General features: G+C 43.6%; 1 protein-coding gene across 1 annotated transcript in view; it reads right to left on the reverse strand.

Moving 5' to 3' along the window:
• Window positions 1-17,985, reverse strand: part of KIF26A (kinesin family member 26A) — a 172,165-nt gene that overhangs the window by 78,930 nt on the left and 75,250 nt on the right. Inside the window, exon 4 of the mRNA XM_043980675.1 lies at window positions 4,320-4,486. Within this exon, the coding sequence (XP_043836610.1) occupies window positions 4,320-4,486 (167 nt within the window). The remainder of the gene's footprint in view (window positions 1-4,319; window positions 4,487-17,985) is intronic.

The raw sequence follows: 17,985 nt of genomic DNA on the forward strand, positions 1-17,985 counted from the left end.
TTTTGTATATGGCACAGGGAAAAAAGCACTGGGCTTGGGAGTCAGGGGACTTGGGTTCAAATCTTACCTTTGACACTAATTACCTGTGTGACTGGCTCCATGAGTCTCAGTTTCTGTAACTGCAAATTAAGGAAGTGGAACTAGATGGCTTCAGATGTCCCTTGTAGCTCTAAATCTATGCAGCCTTCCTGCCCTAAGAATGTGTTTTTTTTTCTTTCGTTGGTGATGTCACCTTCATTTTCAAATAAATCCCTCCCCCTGATCATTAAGGATGGTTTTTTAAAAAATAGTCAGCTTAGCACATCCACTGTTCTGAAAGCATATGCAATGTTCCACACTCATAGTGCCCATCTGTTAAAAGGAAGGGAGGAAGAAAGAGGGATACATCTTCTCAATTCCTCTCTATGTCCAAACTTATTCATTAAGGTGGTGCAGTGGAGTCCAGAGAACCTGAGTTCAAATTTCACCTCAGACACTTATCAGCTGTGTGACCCTGGACAAGTCACTTAACCCCAATCGCCTTAAACATCCAGGGCCATCTCTAGTCGTCCTTATATATATCTTGCCCCTGGACCCAGATGGCTCTGGAGGAGAAAGTTAGCCTGGTCACTTTTCACAGCCCTCCCTCATTTATATCCAATTCACTGCAAGAATCACCTCCTGGGGGCAGTTAGGTGGCACACTGGATAAAGCACCAGCCCTGGATTCAGGAGGACCTGCATTCAAATCCAGCCTCAAACACTTACTAGCTGTGTGACCCTCAGCAAGTCACTTAACCCCCATTGCCCCGCAAAAAAAAAAAGAAAGAAAGAAAGAATCGCCTCCTGATGTCATGTCTTTGAGAAAGAAGGACCAACAACAACAATTATATAATATTTTTAAAGGTTTTTTTTTTGTTCTTCCATTTATATTACGGCTGTCTTTATATATGTTGCTTTCCTGTCTTGTTTACTTCTCTCTGCTCTTTTCATGTATGTCTTCCCACACTTCTCTGATTGAGTTGGTTTTGTCCAGAACACTAATAGTCCATCTTGTTCCCATATCACAGTCTGTTTAGCCTTTCCCCAATCAATGGGCACCTACTTTATTTCCAGTTCTTGGCAACTGTACGTAGTGATGCTATGATTTTTTTTTAATTGATGCATCCTTTCTTTCTGTCTTGAGGTGATGCCTCATGGCCTTCTCTGCCTAGAAGTGCAATCTCTAGGTCAAAGGTTATGTCTTAGTCACTTTGAATACCTTTTCTAAAGTCAGTTGACATAGAGGCCTGAAATCCCATCCCTCCCTATTACCAGCTCACTACAGATGCTTCCCAAAGTCCCTAGGTACCAAAGGAGACTTTAAAATGGAAAATTAACTTGGTACTAGGAAATTGGCTCTGGGACTCCTCGCTGCTTCCACTGGCTGATAATTCAAAAGCATCCAGGTTTTGATTTTATCATCATGATGCCCCCAACCCTCTCCACCACGAGCCTGGCACATGGCTCTGGCAGCTAACTACCAGGCATTTCGGGCACCTTCAGTGAACAATGGCCAGAGCTATCCCATGATAATACACACACCAAACTCCATTCTGAGCTTCCGGCAGCTAATTGGGGGATCGGATGCATAGGACAAGAGTCCATTAGTCATTTAGTGGTTGTCCTAATATTGTTCTCTGGCTCAGTGGCACTTTCATTAGCCCAACATAGAGAGGATGGTCTCATCATATGCTCAGTCACAGCACAATCAGGGCTGGAAGCCCCCCGGGTTAGCCCCCTCCTCTCTGCACCATCCCTAACATTGATAAGGTGTCTCTGCTCTCAGCAGAAGCTCGGCTGTGGGCAATAATTCATGGCCAATCTAATGACCCAATGCTTATCGGGGCCCACGCAGGGCTGCTAATAGGAGAGTGACCTCCAGTTTATATGTGTCATTACTGTTCATTAGTGATAATTACATTTTTTTAATCCACAATGCACATACATGCAGACAGAGAAAGCAGGATTCACTGCTCAGACCCTGCAAGGAAAGGGACATTTGAAAGCAACTCTGACAAACGCACAAAGAATGATAGAAAATTGAAAAGTCCTCTGGTCAAAAGGAAGCCTACAAGGTCACTTCATTCATGCTCCTGCCTTCAGTTAGCATTATGCTTATTACCGTTGATCATAATAACAATAACAATGTTCAGAACAGAACTGCTATTTCTAGAGTCTAGATTGATAGTTTACAAAAATGCCTTCTTTACAGCACCCCAGGGAGGTAGCACTGGTTTGGGGCCCAGGGATCTGGATTCGAGTCCTAGTCCTGATGAGAAGCTAGTCACTTCCTCTGAGCTCCAACTTCCTCATCTATAAAATAAGCACCTGCCTCATGGGGTTAGTTCAAAGAAAGGGTTTTGTAAATCTCAAAGGCATTCTAGAAACAGAGCTTTCCTTAACAATTATGACTATCATGATCCCCATTTGACAGGTGGGGAAACTGAGACCCAGCGAGACAGATGACAGGCTAGTGCTCACTGGCTACTAAGTGTCACAACTCTGGTACGGGCCCAGGTCTCTGCACTCCTAACCCAGCGCTATTTCTACTTTGCTACCATGCTGCCTCTCAATTATCTATCCTCTGTACAGAATGGGCAAAGACTAAAGAGATTAAATTTAACAAACTAATGTAAAATCCTCTGTTTAGATGCAATTTCATCCTCATGAGGATAAAATAGAGCCCTGATTTGACAGTAGCTTGTGGAAGAAACACATACACACAGACACACACACACACACACACACACACACACACACACACACACATTTCGTTCGACCACAAACTAAATACGAATCCACAGTACAATTCAGTTTTTCAAAAAGCTCTATTGGACTTAGAGAAGGGAGAGGCAGTGTGGCATAAAGGTTGGAGTCAGAAAAACCTGGGTTCGAATCCTGACTTGGACACTCACTAGCTGTATGATCCCTCTGTTAGTTTCGGTTTCCTCATCTATAAAGGGGTTGGGTTCAGTCTCTACAATCCTTTTTAACTCTAAATCTATGACCTTTTGACAGTACCCATCATGCTTTGGGCTGGTCAAACCCTATCCGGAGCACTATCCATTCGTGGGTTCAGTTTTTCTTCAGAGTCTCCTGGGAAATTTCAAGGCCTCCTCTTGGTGATGCAGTCCAATGCCTCCGAAGCATCACAGCTGAGAAGTTCCTTCTCATGTCTAACCTAAATTCACCCTGCTGTGGAAGAAGCAGGCTCCCCATCGTGGGGGTTAAGTGACTCGCCCAGGGTCACACAGCTAGTAAGTGTCAAGTGTCTGAGGCCAGATTTGAACTCAGATACTCCTGAATCCAGGGCCGGTGTTTTATACACTGCACCACCTAGCTGCCCCAATAGTAGGCTCTTAATAAATATTGTTCGACTCACTGATTGAGTCAGGATCACTGGGCCCAAATTCTGGTGCTGACACAAATTAGCTTCAGGAACTGAGGACAAGTCATTTCACCAAATCCCAGAAACTTCAAAAATCATCCCCTCCAAGCAGCATCCAGACCCAAGCAGGAATCCTCATCCCACCCCCCTTTCCTTCCCACAATCACCACAAGTGGTCATCCAGCTAGGAGATGTGTTGCCCCCAGGGGAAATTCGTCCACTTTGGGACAGCATTAATTATGAAGAAGTTTTTCTTTGCATCAACCTGAAACCTGCCTCTCCTTTGTCCTCTGTCTGGAGGCAGAGAGAGGAAGCCTAACCCTTATTCCTCTAAAACAGCCACCCTTCAGATATCTAAAAGCAGCTTTCACCCCCCTCCTCGCCCACCCACCAGGCACACAGCTTCTCTCCTCCAGGCTAAGCATCGCCAGTTCTTTTAACAGGTTCATCCTTAGGTGGCATCGTCTAATCCCATCTCGATCCTGGTCACTGACCTCCAGATCCCATGAAGTTTATCAGTGAGACTCATAAAATGTAGTGGCCAGGAGAAAAGCCACACTCAGCATGTAATCTGACCAGGAAAGGGCCCAGTTGGGGCTTGTCTCTGTTCTTGTCCCAGGCACCAGGCGTCCAATAATTCAGCCTGAGCTCATATTTGCTTTGCTAGCCACCTCTCTGAGGGTCTGTTTTACCACCTATAAAATGGGAGAAGTAATTCTTGCACTTCCAATCTCCTAAAGTTATTACACGGAAATGGCTTTGCAAACAACGAAGACCTGTATAAGCGTGAGATGTCATCATTATGGCCCGTAACAAAAGGAGCTCCTAGTGAGAGACTCCCAGCAATTTTGGCCCCAAAATAGACCCACAGACTGAAGCAACTATGCAAAGTGGGGGGAAAGGAAATTTACCTTATGAAGAAGGAAGCTGCAGCAGAAGTACCTGTTGAGACTCCCCCCGGTGCCACCAGACTCTGTGAAGTGCCAGGGGGACAACATCCGGGCTGGTCACAGCGGTGCTGCCCAGGGGCCCCTTGGCCACGGGGTCCATCCTTCACCTGTTCCGTAGCTGCTTCTGCCTGGGGCGCAGGGAGAAAGAAAGGGAAGCAGAGCCATTAGTCTATAGAAAAAGATAGAAAGCTCTTGTCTGGCTGGCCTTCCATAATCTCATTCCAACCATCCTCTTCAGTCTTATGTCCCACTACTCCTCTTCATGCAGCCTGTGTTCCAGCCAGACGGGACTACTCTCTTCCAGCCATTTCCGCCATCCTTTGCATCTGGAAAGTTATTCCTTCCTCATCTCATCCTATCAAAATCCTCCTGTTCCTTCAAGACCCAATTCAGTTGCTGCTACCTATAAGAAGCCTTATAAGAATCCATGCCCCGAAAGGAATTACACTTTTAATTCTATAGCACTTTACCTACATAGTTCCTATTCCCAGGATACTCTCTTGGAGCATATTTATCTCTATGTGTATGTCACCCCACCCCAATAGACTGTAAGCTATTTAAGAAACTGTTTTTCACCTTTGTATACCTAGTACCTAGTACAGAAAATTGCGTATTGCAAGTACATATGTATATATATACAATATATATATATTGTAATCGATTTGCACTTTGCCTAGGATAAGCAGAGACACATAATTCACAAAAGACACCAGTTCTACAGGCTAGTGTTGGCAAAGCAAGAAGAATGGGAGGCAGAAGGGTACATGCTGGGGCATGGAGACAGCCAGGGCTAGAGATCAGAGGTTCCCTCATGCTCCCCTCTCTGTCCATGATGCACAGTGAAAATGAGGCAGCTCGATGGAACATGGAGATGAGGATACCTGCATCTGGCTCCTCTGAGTTCCAATGGCTGGTCATCCAGGAGACCCCTCTACTGGAAGAGAGCCAACCAAACAGAAGTGGCTGCCTCCCCTTTCTACTGCAGCTTCCCTGGGAAACCCAAGGCACAGCCTTTCAGGCTAGAGAGGAGAGGAGAGATCTTGAACTTTCAGAATGTTGACAATCTTTGTAGAACCACAAGAGACAACTCCTACATGGGACATGTTTGGCTTATGCCCCTAATTTTGCATCTGTAATAAATGTGACTTGTGTTTTCATATGGATATGTCTCATCTCCCCAGTCAGACTATGAAGGGGGATCATGACTTTTACCGCTTGGTGTCCCATATGGTCCCTAGCACATAGTAACCAGATGATAAAATTTCTGTGGCTCCCTATTGCCAAAGTTGATAGAACAAATGCTGGGCTTGGTATCAGAAAGCCCAAATTCAAACTTTATTGCTGGCATGTAGGAGCTGGATGACCAAGAAGAAATCGCAACCTCTTTGAGCTTGTTTCTTCATTTGCAAAATGGGCATAATCATACACTGCCTACCTACCACTCAAGGTTGTTGTAAAGAAAGTGCTTTGTCAATGTTATTTAAAGTGCTATAGAAATAAAACTCATACTCCTTTGTTTGGCTAATAGTAATAATGAGGAAGCGAGGTAGCACAGTGGATAAAGTACTACACTGGGTAACCTGGCAAGTCATTTGACTTTTCTGCTGCTTCAGTTTCTTCATCTAGAAAATGGGGATTGTACTAATAGTTACTACTTCCCAGGGTTGTTGTGAGGGTAAAATAAAATAAGGTTTGTAAAGCACTTTGCAAACCTTAAATCATAATATAAATGCTGGCTATCATCATCATCATTGTATGACACTCCTTTGACTTCCCAGTTTTACGTCATTATTGCCATCCATAGACTCTATAGTCCAAACTGAAGTACTCTTTGTCCCCCAAACAAGCCATATACTTTCAGTCTCCATGCCTTTTTACTCACACTGTTCCCTATACCTAGAATGTTTTCTCTTTTTGACTATTGGAACCCATCCTTTAGAGCCCAAATCAAATTATATCACTCAAAGGAAGTTTTCTCTGACTTGCCACTTTGTTAACAAACTCCCTCTTCTTTATCGTAATTATGATATAATAGTCTGTATCCCCTCCCTCTGTGTTAGGAAGACAGTGATCAAATGGGGGCTATGATAGACCCTATCCAGGGAACATGTAGGGAGTTAATGGTCACTGGGAATGGGTGTAAAAGTCTTTATTCCCTCATTTAATCCCCCACTTTGAGATGTCTTTACTTTGAACTCAGAGTGATCTGGTTTGATCTGCTAAAATGAGCACTGGTGGGGGCTCATGAGTAATAGATTTGAATAGCTAATTACCTGATATAGTGCCATGGACCTAGATCATCCATGTCTTATTCTGCTTTTACAACTCCTGATCTAGCGTTCTTTTGACTTCTGAATGACTGTGTGATCTGTGTATTTTCCTTCGTGTCCTGAATGATTCTAAAGTATCCATCGATGAATAGGTTGATTGGCTTGGATAAGATGACTACCTATGTTCCTTCATTCAGGTCATCACCTAAAATTCACTACCTGGAAACAGCCACAAGATTTCCCAGCCCCCTAACTCTTTCTGGATAAAGTCACCAGAAATTCAAGCAACCCCATAGTTGAGGTTGGCTATAAGTTCCAAGTTCCTAGGCCAAGAAACCCCAAGCCTCTGAGCAGCCAGGCTGTCCATCCCAGAGCACAAAAGGGTGTAATTAGAGGAGACACCACAATAAATATTTGTCAGAGCCTTAATTGTGCCGTGTATGATAATATATGATGTTCCCGTCACCTGAAATACTACTCTGACATTTCCCACTAATTAGCTAAAATAAATTTCAGAAAGGGAGACAGTCTTGTAATGAAGGACAGAAGCAATTACACGCTCCCCGGGATGCCTGCAAACTTTAAATCCCGGTACACTGTATATCACTTTTTATACCTGCCTTTCCCAGGGACAGACCAGGGAGGCCCTCCACACTTGCCTGCTTTCCATGAAGTTCCTTTGTTACACAGAACTTAATGGACCCCATCTTGAGGGCATTGGAGCAGGAAGCCTGCTGTCTGATAGAGGTGCAGCCTGTCACCCAGTCCACATTACACATTTGACCAAATTTGGTCTTCTTTATGTTACTACCCTGCACAAAAAAAAAAAAACCCATCAAGTGACCCCTGCCTGCATCATCTACTCATCGAGTCCTAGGATATCAGAATTAGAAGAGGCCTGATCTCAGAACGCAGAATGATTTCCAACATGAGGCACATTCTATAGGTATTATTATGACTATTTCATGAATCATGGGATGCATCCTTCTGTTCCCTATAAATGAGGATCATCTCCCTAGCCCGACTGGGAGCTCCCTGAAGGCAGAACCTGAGTCTTTACTTTACAACCAGCAGAGTCAAGAAGAGGGCTCTCTGCTAGGCTTGGAGGTTCAGGATAGAGATGCAGAACTCAACAGAAGAATGGAGACTAATCTGCTAGACTTCGTGGAGCTAAGTGCCCCCTTACCCGGCCCAGCCTTTCCTCCCGGTCACTGAGCACCCAGGAGACATAGGGAATCCTAGTTCCTGAGCAGCACCGAGGATGTGCACCTGCCATCGCAGTTGATCAGTGGAGAGAAGCTGGACCATCCAAACCAAGCACATGGAGGCAGGGGGAAGGTGGCCAGCTTCATCCGCTTCCTTGCCCAGCCAAATGTGTCTTGTTTTCCTGGACGTGCTCCAGTCCCTGGACACTGACCTGTCTCTTCTGGTCCACAGAGCTCTTCTGCAGCCACTGCAGGCATTTCTCTGCTCCATCTAATGGACTAGCGACAGCCAAACCCTGCACAAAAACTGGAACTGGGCGGTACAGAAGAAGCAAATTGGGAGGAGAGAGACCCAGAGCAGGGAGAGTCAGGACAAAGGAAAGGCGAGGGGAGGGGGCAGAGGGAAAGTCTTGCGGGGAGTTGGGATGGGGGACGAGGGGATGAGACAGGAAATGGAAAGGTTTCTAAAAACAAAAAACTGAGCAGCTTCACAAAGGAGCAACTTAAGGAAAAGTATGAAGAGAGGGGAAAAAAATAAATAAGATTTCTTTTTTTTTCATACAAAATGATTCATTCGGATAGTTCCTACTCTGATTTTGTTGTAATAACTCAGTTCCATTCGGCTAGCATTCCAAGGACCTACTATGTGCCAGTGGGCTGAGAATACAAATAGGAAAAGCAAAACTGCCCCTGCCCTCAAGGGACTTGCATTTTACTGGAGAATTTGAGTCTTTGTTGTCCATTGATATAGTTAGGCCTGCCGCATGTACCTTAGAGAGTTTTCCTATTTTGTTTTGGGTTGGGGATGGGAGAACCAAAAAATGTCATTACCCAGCAGGCAGCTCTCTGGAAAGCTCTGACAACAGACACAGCACCCATCAATAGGCCTCCTCTCTAAGTGTTGCCAGCCTGGCTGAACCTGAAAGAGCCTGTGCTTCATTGGCAAAGCATATGAGACCCCAATATCACCTTGATGACTTCTTGAAAGCACCAGAATTACCTCAGATTAATTTTGCGTGTGTACTTATACATATATATACATGTTTATATGTGTGTGTGTTGTGCATTTTGCCTCTCCCCATAGAATGCAGGACTGTCTCATGTTCATCTTTATACTCTCACGGTCTAGTCCAGCCCCTGGCACATAGTGGATGCTTAATAAATACTTATTGATGGATTAATAGAACAACAATAACTTACGCTCATATAGTGCTTTCAGGTTTAAAAAGTGCTTTCTTCAAAACAATCCTATATATAGGTATTTCAAGTCTTGTTGGAGGATGTAGGGAGACACCAGGTATGGAACTCTCACTGTAAAAACTCCCTCCACCATTGCAGATTAAGTTAGAGTCTCAGAGAGTTTTCTAGGCACTAAGAGATTGGGTGACTTACCCATGGTCACAAAGTAAGTCTATGTCAGAGCCTGTACCCTAATTCAGCTTTTCTTTGATGCCAAGACCAGTCCTTTTTCCCCTATGATGCAGAGCTATCTCTTTTTAAATATTATCTCCATTTTACAGATGAAGAAAATTGAAACTCAGAGGGGGAAAATTATTCATCCATGAGCATACAGCTTAGAAAGTGTCAGTGTTCAGATTCTAAACCAGGCCTCCCTCTTCTAAGTCTAACGTTCTTTCTACTATCCAACGTTTCTTCTCAAAATGGATTGATTTTTTTTTTATATTTCATTTTCTAAGTCCCAACCAATTGTAAGGGAATCAAAGCTGAGGCTATTCCCCATCAAAAAATAAGTCTGCTCGGCTTAGTGTCACTGGCACAAAATCCCAAGAAATCCTGTTGCCAACGTCAGAGTGAGGCTAAAGCCTTCTCACCGGCCTCTGTTAATGGCAGCAGATGGCATGGGCATGTTCAATAAATTCTCCTTCCCTCCAAGGTTGGCGAGCCCTGAAACAGGCCCCCTCCTGGCCTGGCCAGTGTCACATAAAGGGACCAGGCTGTCCATCAGAAGAGAACCACATCTGGGATCTACCCAGCAGGACTTCCGCTGGGGCTCGTAAGGAGGAAACTAGGCAGTTTATAACTCAGATTCACCACAGCACACATTTTTACAGCCAGAAGCTGTAGAATTGTAACAAGAATCATCTCCAGTCAGTTTCACCTTGGCTTCAGCACAGACCCCATGAAGAAAGCTGCCCTCAGAAATAACAGGAACCTTAGAAGCCTCAAATATGAGTGCCAGAAACAGCCTTGGAGACCACAGAATTTAGAATTAGACCATTGATTGAGATGATTCTCTTCTCCTCTCTCAGCCTCGGTTTCATCATCCATAAAATGGGGATAATATTAACACCTACTTTACACGGATGTTTACAAGATCAAATGAGATCATAGATGTAAAGTGCTTTGCAGACCTTAAAACACGAGGGGGAATGGAGGGAGGGGCCTAAAAGTCTTAGAGCCAGTTTAGCCTTGATAGATTAATAAAAGCTAGGCACAGCTAGGTGGCACAGTGGATAAAGCACTGGCCCTGGATTCAGGAGGACCTGAGTTCAAATCCGGCCTCAGACACTTGACACTTAAATAGCTGTGTGACCCTGGGCAAGTCACTTAACCCTCATTGCCCTACCAAAAAAAAATAAATAAAAGCTATATAAATAAAATAAATAGTATTTTTAAATAAATGTTACAACAGTGTAGTCATCATCATCACCATCATCTCGTTCAACCCATTAGTTTCTCAGATAAGGAAAATGAGGCTTTATTCAAGATCACACAGATGAAAAAAAGGAGAGCAGGGAACCAAACTCAGGATTCAGATGAGACAAGAGAAAGAGTATTGAATTTGGAGTGAAAGGACCTAGCTTCAAACCCTAGTTTTACCTCTTACTAGCCATGTGACCTTGGAAAAGTCATTTCATTAACCTTGCTAGTCCTCATTTTCCTAACATGCAAAACTAGAGAGTGAGGTGGAACAGACAACAACTAAGGGTCCTTTCACTTTTTTTTTTTTTTAAGTGAGGCAATTGGGGTTAAGTGGCTTGCCCAGGGTCACACAGCTAGTAAGTGTTAAGTGTCTGAGGCCGAATTTGAACTCGAGTACTCCTGACTCCAGGGCCGGTGCTCTATCCACTGCACCACCTAGCTGCCCCCTGTCCTTTCACTTTTAAATTTTGCATTCTGACTCTGAAGCCAGAGGTTTTTCACCTTCTTCTTTTCCACATTCTATTATTGCTTTGGACCTCACTTCTTCAAAAGTACAATAGTTTAATTTCCATGATTATGCCCTCTTAACAATGTAATTTGAGGTGCCCCTCCCCTATTTTTTATTTCTTTTAATTAATTTTTTTGGAGGCAGTCAGAGTTAAAGTGACTTACCCAGGGTCACACAGCTAATAAGTGTCTGAGGTATATTTGAACTCAGGTCCTCCTGATTCTAGAGCTGGTGCCCTATCTACTGTTCCATCCAGCTGCCCCCTCCCCTATTTTCTAGAAGTTGGCTTTCATGAATGGTTGTGGCTAGAAATGGTCATCACAGTTGGCCATCCCCCTTTAGTGATTAGGTTCTTTTTTTTTCATCATAAAAGTATTTTATTATTTTTCAGTTACATGTAAAGATAGTTTTCAACATGGGTTTTTATAAGATTTTTAGTTCTGAATTTTTCTCCTCCTTCTTTTCCTTCCCCCCTCCCCAAGACAGTAATCTGATATAGGTTACACATGTACAAAATGATTAGGTTATTTACACTTAGCTAAGCTGACCCAAAGACAACAGACATACTATCTTTCCCCAGACCCACGATCAAAGCTGTTCTGGCCTGGTTGCACCTCCCAGTGCTTCAATTCCACTGATGTAGCCTGGCTGTCTCCCGTAATGATGAGAGATCCCCGGGACAACATCAGTGGAGGCACCTGAGAGCTCTGGGGTCAAGAGAGGGAAAAGGATCTCCCCCAAGATAACGCAAGATGGATTCCAGACCTCCAAAATCCAAGGCCAGTGATTCTTCTACTCTGCCACCTGCTTCCTTATAAAAATGTCTCATTTTTCCAAAATGAGGGAATGTTCCTTAATTTTAAAAAAATATTATATGATTAAGCTTGAAACTAGGAACCAGAAACTATGTACAAGAATCTAATAAAATGGTCAGATACTCATAAGAGAATTGTTTAGATATGAAGCCAATAATGTCACATGGAGTGAAACTAAACTCAGAAATAAATTGCATTCACTGAAAATGATATTAACTGAATCATCTCCCATAAGGACCCAGAGTTCTATAATTTATTTGCTCATCGTGGTCACTAGGCAGTCATTTAAATAATCATTTGATACCATAAAACACCATATACCTTATTTAGAATATTTGGGACTTCCAAAGAATCATCTAGTAAAAAGGTATTCCACATAAGTGAATTTCCAGATAACTGAAGTTGGCTCCCTTAAGTATCAAAATTATTTCTCGGGGCAGCTAGGTGGCGCAGTGGATAAAGGACCAGCCCTGGATTCAGGAGGACCTAAGCTCAAATCTGGCCTCAGACACTTGACACTTACTAGCTGTGTGACCCTGGGCAAGTCACTTAACCCTCATTGCCCCGCAAAAGAAAAAAAAAATCTAACTTTTAGCATTTGAGATGAAAATCTTTCTAGGATAAACCACACAAGTCCTTGTCTTTTTAAATAGAGGACAGTGAATATCACTTAACCATCCCTTGATGGTTCAAAGACTTGTTCAGTCGTTTCAATCTTGTCCAACTCTTCATGACCCCATTTGGGGTTTTCTTGGCAAAGACAGTAGAATATTTTGCCGTTTCCCTCTTCAGCTCATTTTACTGAGGCAAACAGGATTATTAGGTAACCTGTCACACAGCTAGTGAGTATCTGAGGCCAGATTTGAACTCAGGGAGATGAGTCTTCCTGACTCCAGGTGCTCTGTGCACTAAGTCGCCACCTAGTTGCCCCGCTCAAAATCATTGAAAGGTAAATGGGACAATGGAAAGAGACCTAGATTTGAACACACAAGTCTTCATTTTAAACCCCAGTTCTGCTACTTATCAAGTGAACAAGTCACTTCCTTTCTCTTTTTCTCTTCCCTTCGATTTTCCCATCTCTAAGTGCTCTTATCATTATAAAGTATCAGTTACTCTACAGAGTTGTAAAACAGGAAAGCCTTTAGGGCCCTGGGAGGTTCATGGGGCTATTTACTCCTACACTGAATTTCCCTAGGTGATGATGCTTCCTGAGGGTTTTTTATATACTTTTTTATAGTGCTTTTGTCTCCTCCTTCACCAGCAAGCTATTAACTGTCACTTTCTGCTGCCCTCAATATCCCTGCCAGTAACAGCCTCACTCTCTCCTATGCTATCCCAAGATTAGAAAACAAACCTCTAAGCTTACTAGAATCTTACAGAAAATAAGCTTCTATAGGCTTTGAGAAAGGACCTGAGGGCTCTCCAAATAGTAAAGTATAAGGACTTTAGGGCAGCTAGGTGGTTCAGTGGATAGAATGCCAGGCCTGGAATATGGAATACCTGATTTCAAATGTAGCCTCAGACACTGCCGCTTAACCATGTACAAATCACTTCACCCTGTTTACCAACCACTCCTGTGTCTTTGCTAAGAAAATGCCAAAGGGGTCACAGAGAGTCAGACACAGCAACTAGGGACTTGATGATCTCAGAGAGTTCTTTTGCTTCCTTCTGAGATTCTCAACATGGGTCTAACGAGATCACTGGGCAAGTGTCCCCTGGCTAAGTAGGTTATTACTACATTTGCTTTTGGATCACCCCAACTATTCTTTCAGTTGGGACAGGAAGAAACTGAAAAAAAGCACATTTCCTTGAAGATCCTGGGCCAGCAGGGAGGAGTAGATTCTCATGTGCCTGTAGTCTCTCCTGAGTCCTTAGCTGGATAATCACTAAGGCTTAGTAGGCCCCTGGCCCAGCCTATCTTTGGCTGATAGACAACTGCCCTGGGAAGAAGCTAGATAATACCCTAAACCAAACCCAGTTAGGAAGGAAAATCTTCTGCTTAAAAACAAACAAGCAAACTAAGGATAAGGCATTCCAAAGGCAATTAGACTTGTCCTGGCTGAACCACTGTTTGAGGTTACTGCACCATGTCCTATGCCACTATCTACTTTGGATACATGGGTGCTATGGGCTTATACATAAAGAAACAGGAATCGAACACTCATTAAGCACCTACTACATGCCAGGCTCTGTGCTAAGTGCTGGTAATACAAAAAAAGTAAAAGACCGTTCCCACTCTCAAGGATGTTCCCAGGAGAAATGGGGGGTGGGGGCGGCTAGGTGGTACAGTGGATAAAGCACCAGTTCTGAATTCAGGAGGACCTGAGTTCAAATCCATCCTCGGACACTTGACACTTACTAGCTGTGTGACCCTGGGCCAATCACTTAGCCCTCATTGTCCCCCTGCCCCCCCCCCAAAAAAAGGAATGAACAGGTTTGGAGGAAGAAATTCCCAAGAGAAAGTGGATGGAGAAAGGAGACAGAAATGACCATTACTGAGATGCCCTCAAGATTGAGACTGGTCCACGTGAACCCAGATCTGCCCTTCTCAGCTACAGTTTACATTTTGTCCCATAAGAACATAGAACACAAGACAGCAGAACTAGGAGGAAGCCAGACTATAGAACACAGAAGGATGGTGCAAGAAGAGGTCTTAGATAGCAATAGTTTAACCCTTTCATTTTACAGATGATGAAATTGAGGATCAGAAGCAAAGTGACCTGCTGAAGATCATTTGCTCAGTTGATTTTTAGTTAGGGCCAACCTGTCATGACCCATTTGGGGTTTTCTTGGCAGAGATACTGGAGTGGTTTGCCATTTCCTTCTCCAGTTCATTTGACAGATGAGGAAACTGAGGCAAACAGGGTTAAATGACTTGTCATGGATCACACAGCTAAGGGTCTGAGGCTGGATTTGAACTCAGGTCTTCCTGGTTCTGGGCCTACATCTCTATCCACTGTACCACCTAGCTGCACCAAAGATTAGAGATCTAATAAATTTCAAGAATAGGGATTTAAATCTGGATCTTCTGACTTTGAGCTTAATGTTCCTTCCACTCAGAATAATAGGGGACTGGAATAAATAGTCTCTAAAGGTAATTCCATCTTGGACATTCCAGAATTAGCCATTAGTATGGAAAGTCAGATATTGAACTCATTTTAAACGCTTTTTAAACCCACTACGTGCCTGTGTGAAGTGAATACTTCACCTCTTCTCATCTCCCATTAGCCATCCCTTTAATCAGAAGAGAAAATGAACTGTTTACCCAGTTGAGGAAATTGAGAGGCCCTCTTTCCACTGTTATTGCACTGAAGAAAACAGATGTTGGAAACGCACCAGGAAGAATTTCACAAACCAGTGAAAATGGAGTTTTTCACAAGCTGAGACTCTCTTGCCTCCCTCCTGCTTCCACCTGGTGTCATATAAGACAAGGGACATGAAAGAGGAGGAAAAGGTGGGGGGAGGAGAACAGCTTTGAGCAATCCCAGACTTTTTCTTTCTTTCTTTCTTTCTTCTTCTTTTTTTTTTTTAACAAGGCACTGCTGGGTAGATGAGCCTTGTTTGAGGAGTACTGGTAGTTTCCCGAGCTGCCCCCATTGTAAACCTCCCACAGAGACCCCAGGGACAAACACCTGGCCCTCAGGCTGAAGCAGCTGCTTGGGCAGCCCCCAAACCCCTCCCAGTCACAAAGTGCACTCCACGAATATTTCTGTCTTTACAAACTCAGATTCATAGAATGTCAGAGCTGGGGGCTTTAGAATCATAAAACAAAAACAAAAGAAGTCAAAGCTAAAAGGGGTCTTAAATCACGGAAGTCAAGTAAAGTCAAAATGACAAGCATTGGAGGCAGCTGGGTGGCTCAATGCATAGCGTGCTAGGCCTGGAGACAGGAAGAACCGAGTTGAAATCCAGCCCCAGAAGCTTAGTAGCTGTGTGACCCTGGGCAAGTCATTTAACCCATTTGCCTTAATACACTGGAGAAGGAAAACAGCAAACCAATCCAGTATCTGCCAATAAAACCCCAACAACAGGATAGTCCACTGGGTCATGAAGAGCCGAACAAGACAACAAGTAAGCAACAATATGTGCTAAATTCTGAGGATACAAAGAAAGCAGCCTCTAGCTTGTAGTCTTCTCTCTTCCTCCTCTCCCAGAGCTCTCAATCAGAGGTGGAAGAGAGAAGACAACCAGCTAGAGGCTGAAGAATGCATTAACATGAAAAAGAAATGGGAAAGTTTTGCATAAGGTGGAATTTTAGCTGAGAGAAGAAGGAAGCCAGGGAAGGCAGAAGGCAAATGGAATTGGGAGACTGGTATCTTGTGGAAAGAACAAGGTTGGGCAGCTAGGTGGCGCAGTGGATAAAGCACTGTTCCTGGATTCAGGAGGACCTGAGTTCAAATCTAGCCTCAAATACTTGACACTTACTAGCTGTGTGACCCTGGGCAAGTCACTTAACCCTCATTGCCTCAGAAAGAAAGAAAGAAAGAAAGAAAGAAAGAAAGAAAGAAAGAAAGAAAGAAAGAAAGAAAGAAAGAAAGAAAGAAAGAAAGAAAGAAAGAAAGAAAGAAAGAAAGAAAGAAAGAAAGAAAGAAAGAAAAAGAGAAAGAAAGAAAGGAAGAAAGAGAGAGAGAAAAAGAGAAAGAAAGAAAGAAAGAACAAGGTCACTTGGAGGGGAGTACAATGTAATTAGACTAGAAAGGTGGGAAGTGGCCAGGTTTTGAAGGGCTTTAAAAGCAAAATAGAGAACATAGAATGTCAGAGCTGGAAGGAGCCTTATGATCCTAGAACATAGAATGAGCAAGTAGGGCCTTAGAAAACAGAACACAAAAATGTCAGAGCTAAAAAGGCCCTTGGAAGGGGGCAGCTAGGTAGTGCAGTGGATAAAGCAACCTCCCTGGATTCAGGAGGACCTCAGTTCAAATCTGGCCTCAGACACTTGACACTTACTAGCTGTGTGACCTTGGGCAAGTCACTTAACCCTAATTGCCCTGCCAAAAAAAAAAAGGCCCTCGGAATCAGAAAACATAGAACATTCAAGTCTGGAAGGGCTTTGGAATCCTAGAACCTAAAATGTCAGAGCAGGAATGGGTTCTTAGGATCATAGAACATAAAATGACAACTGGAAGGGGCCTTGGAATCACAGAACCACAGAATTACTGGAAACTTCACCAGTCCAGCTCTTCCCTCAAACCCATCCTTCCCTTCTTCCACCTCCAAACTAGTTTAAAGTAGGAGAAATTAAGTTCCTGAAAGAGAAAGGAATCCATCAAAGTGACATAGTCACAGAGGATGGAACAGAACCCACGTCTCTCCAACCCTTCAGCAAGAGAATCTAATATTCTTCTTAGTACACCACACTAAGCCTCTTCCAACATCTTCTCCAAGACCATATTCTCTGAATACATCTCATAGTGTATACACATACACACACACACACATCACACACAGGCCTCTTCTAGCTGACACATAGTAGGTGCTTAATAAATGTTTTTAAAAGCATTGAACTGATTGTTCTCCAATAGTAGCTGTGACCAAAAACATCAATCGCCTGGTAGCCAACCTTTTAACAGAGAGCCTAGCCTCTCCATTCTGATGGGTCCTCATTCAGACAATACATGCATCCCTTTCACGTCTGGGCCTATACTCCTCAGCTGAGTAGCTGGCATTTATGTAGTGCTTGAAGGTTTCGCAAAGCATTTTACAAATTTTGATCCTCACGACAGCCCTAGTAGGGGGCAGCTAGGTGGTGCCGTGGATAGAGCACTGGCCCTGGAGTCAGGAGGACCTGAGTTCAAATCCGGCCTCAGACACTTAACACTTACTAGCTGTGTGACCCTGGGCAAGTCACTTAACCTCCATTGCCTCACTAAAAAAAAAAAAAAAAAACACTAGCAGGTGTGTGTTATTATTATCCCCATTGTACAGATGAGGAAACTGAGGCAAACAGAGGTTAAGTGACTTGCCCAGCTAATAAGTTTCTCAGGCCACTTCTGAACTCACACCTTCCTTATTCCAGGCCTAGTGCTCTATCCACCGCACCACAAAGCTGCCAGCTTTCGGTGTAGAGGGCCCAAGCTCACCTCCATGCCGTGCTGAGGCATCAGAGGAGAATGTCAGTAGAGGCCCCACACAGTAGCAAGTTAAATATTTGTAGGATGAATGAGT

Source organism: Dromiciops gliroides, chromosome 2, assembly GCF_019393635.1.
Source record: "Dromiciops gliroides isolate mDroGli1 chromosome 2, mDroGli1.pri, whole genome shotgun sequence".
Classification (NCBI taxonomy): domain Eukaryota; kingdom Metazoa; phylum Chordata; class Mammalia; order Microbiotheria; family Microbiotheriidae; genus Dromiciops; species Dromiciops gliroides.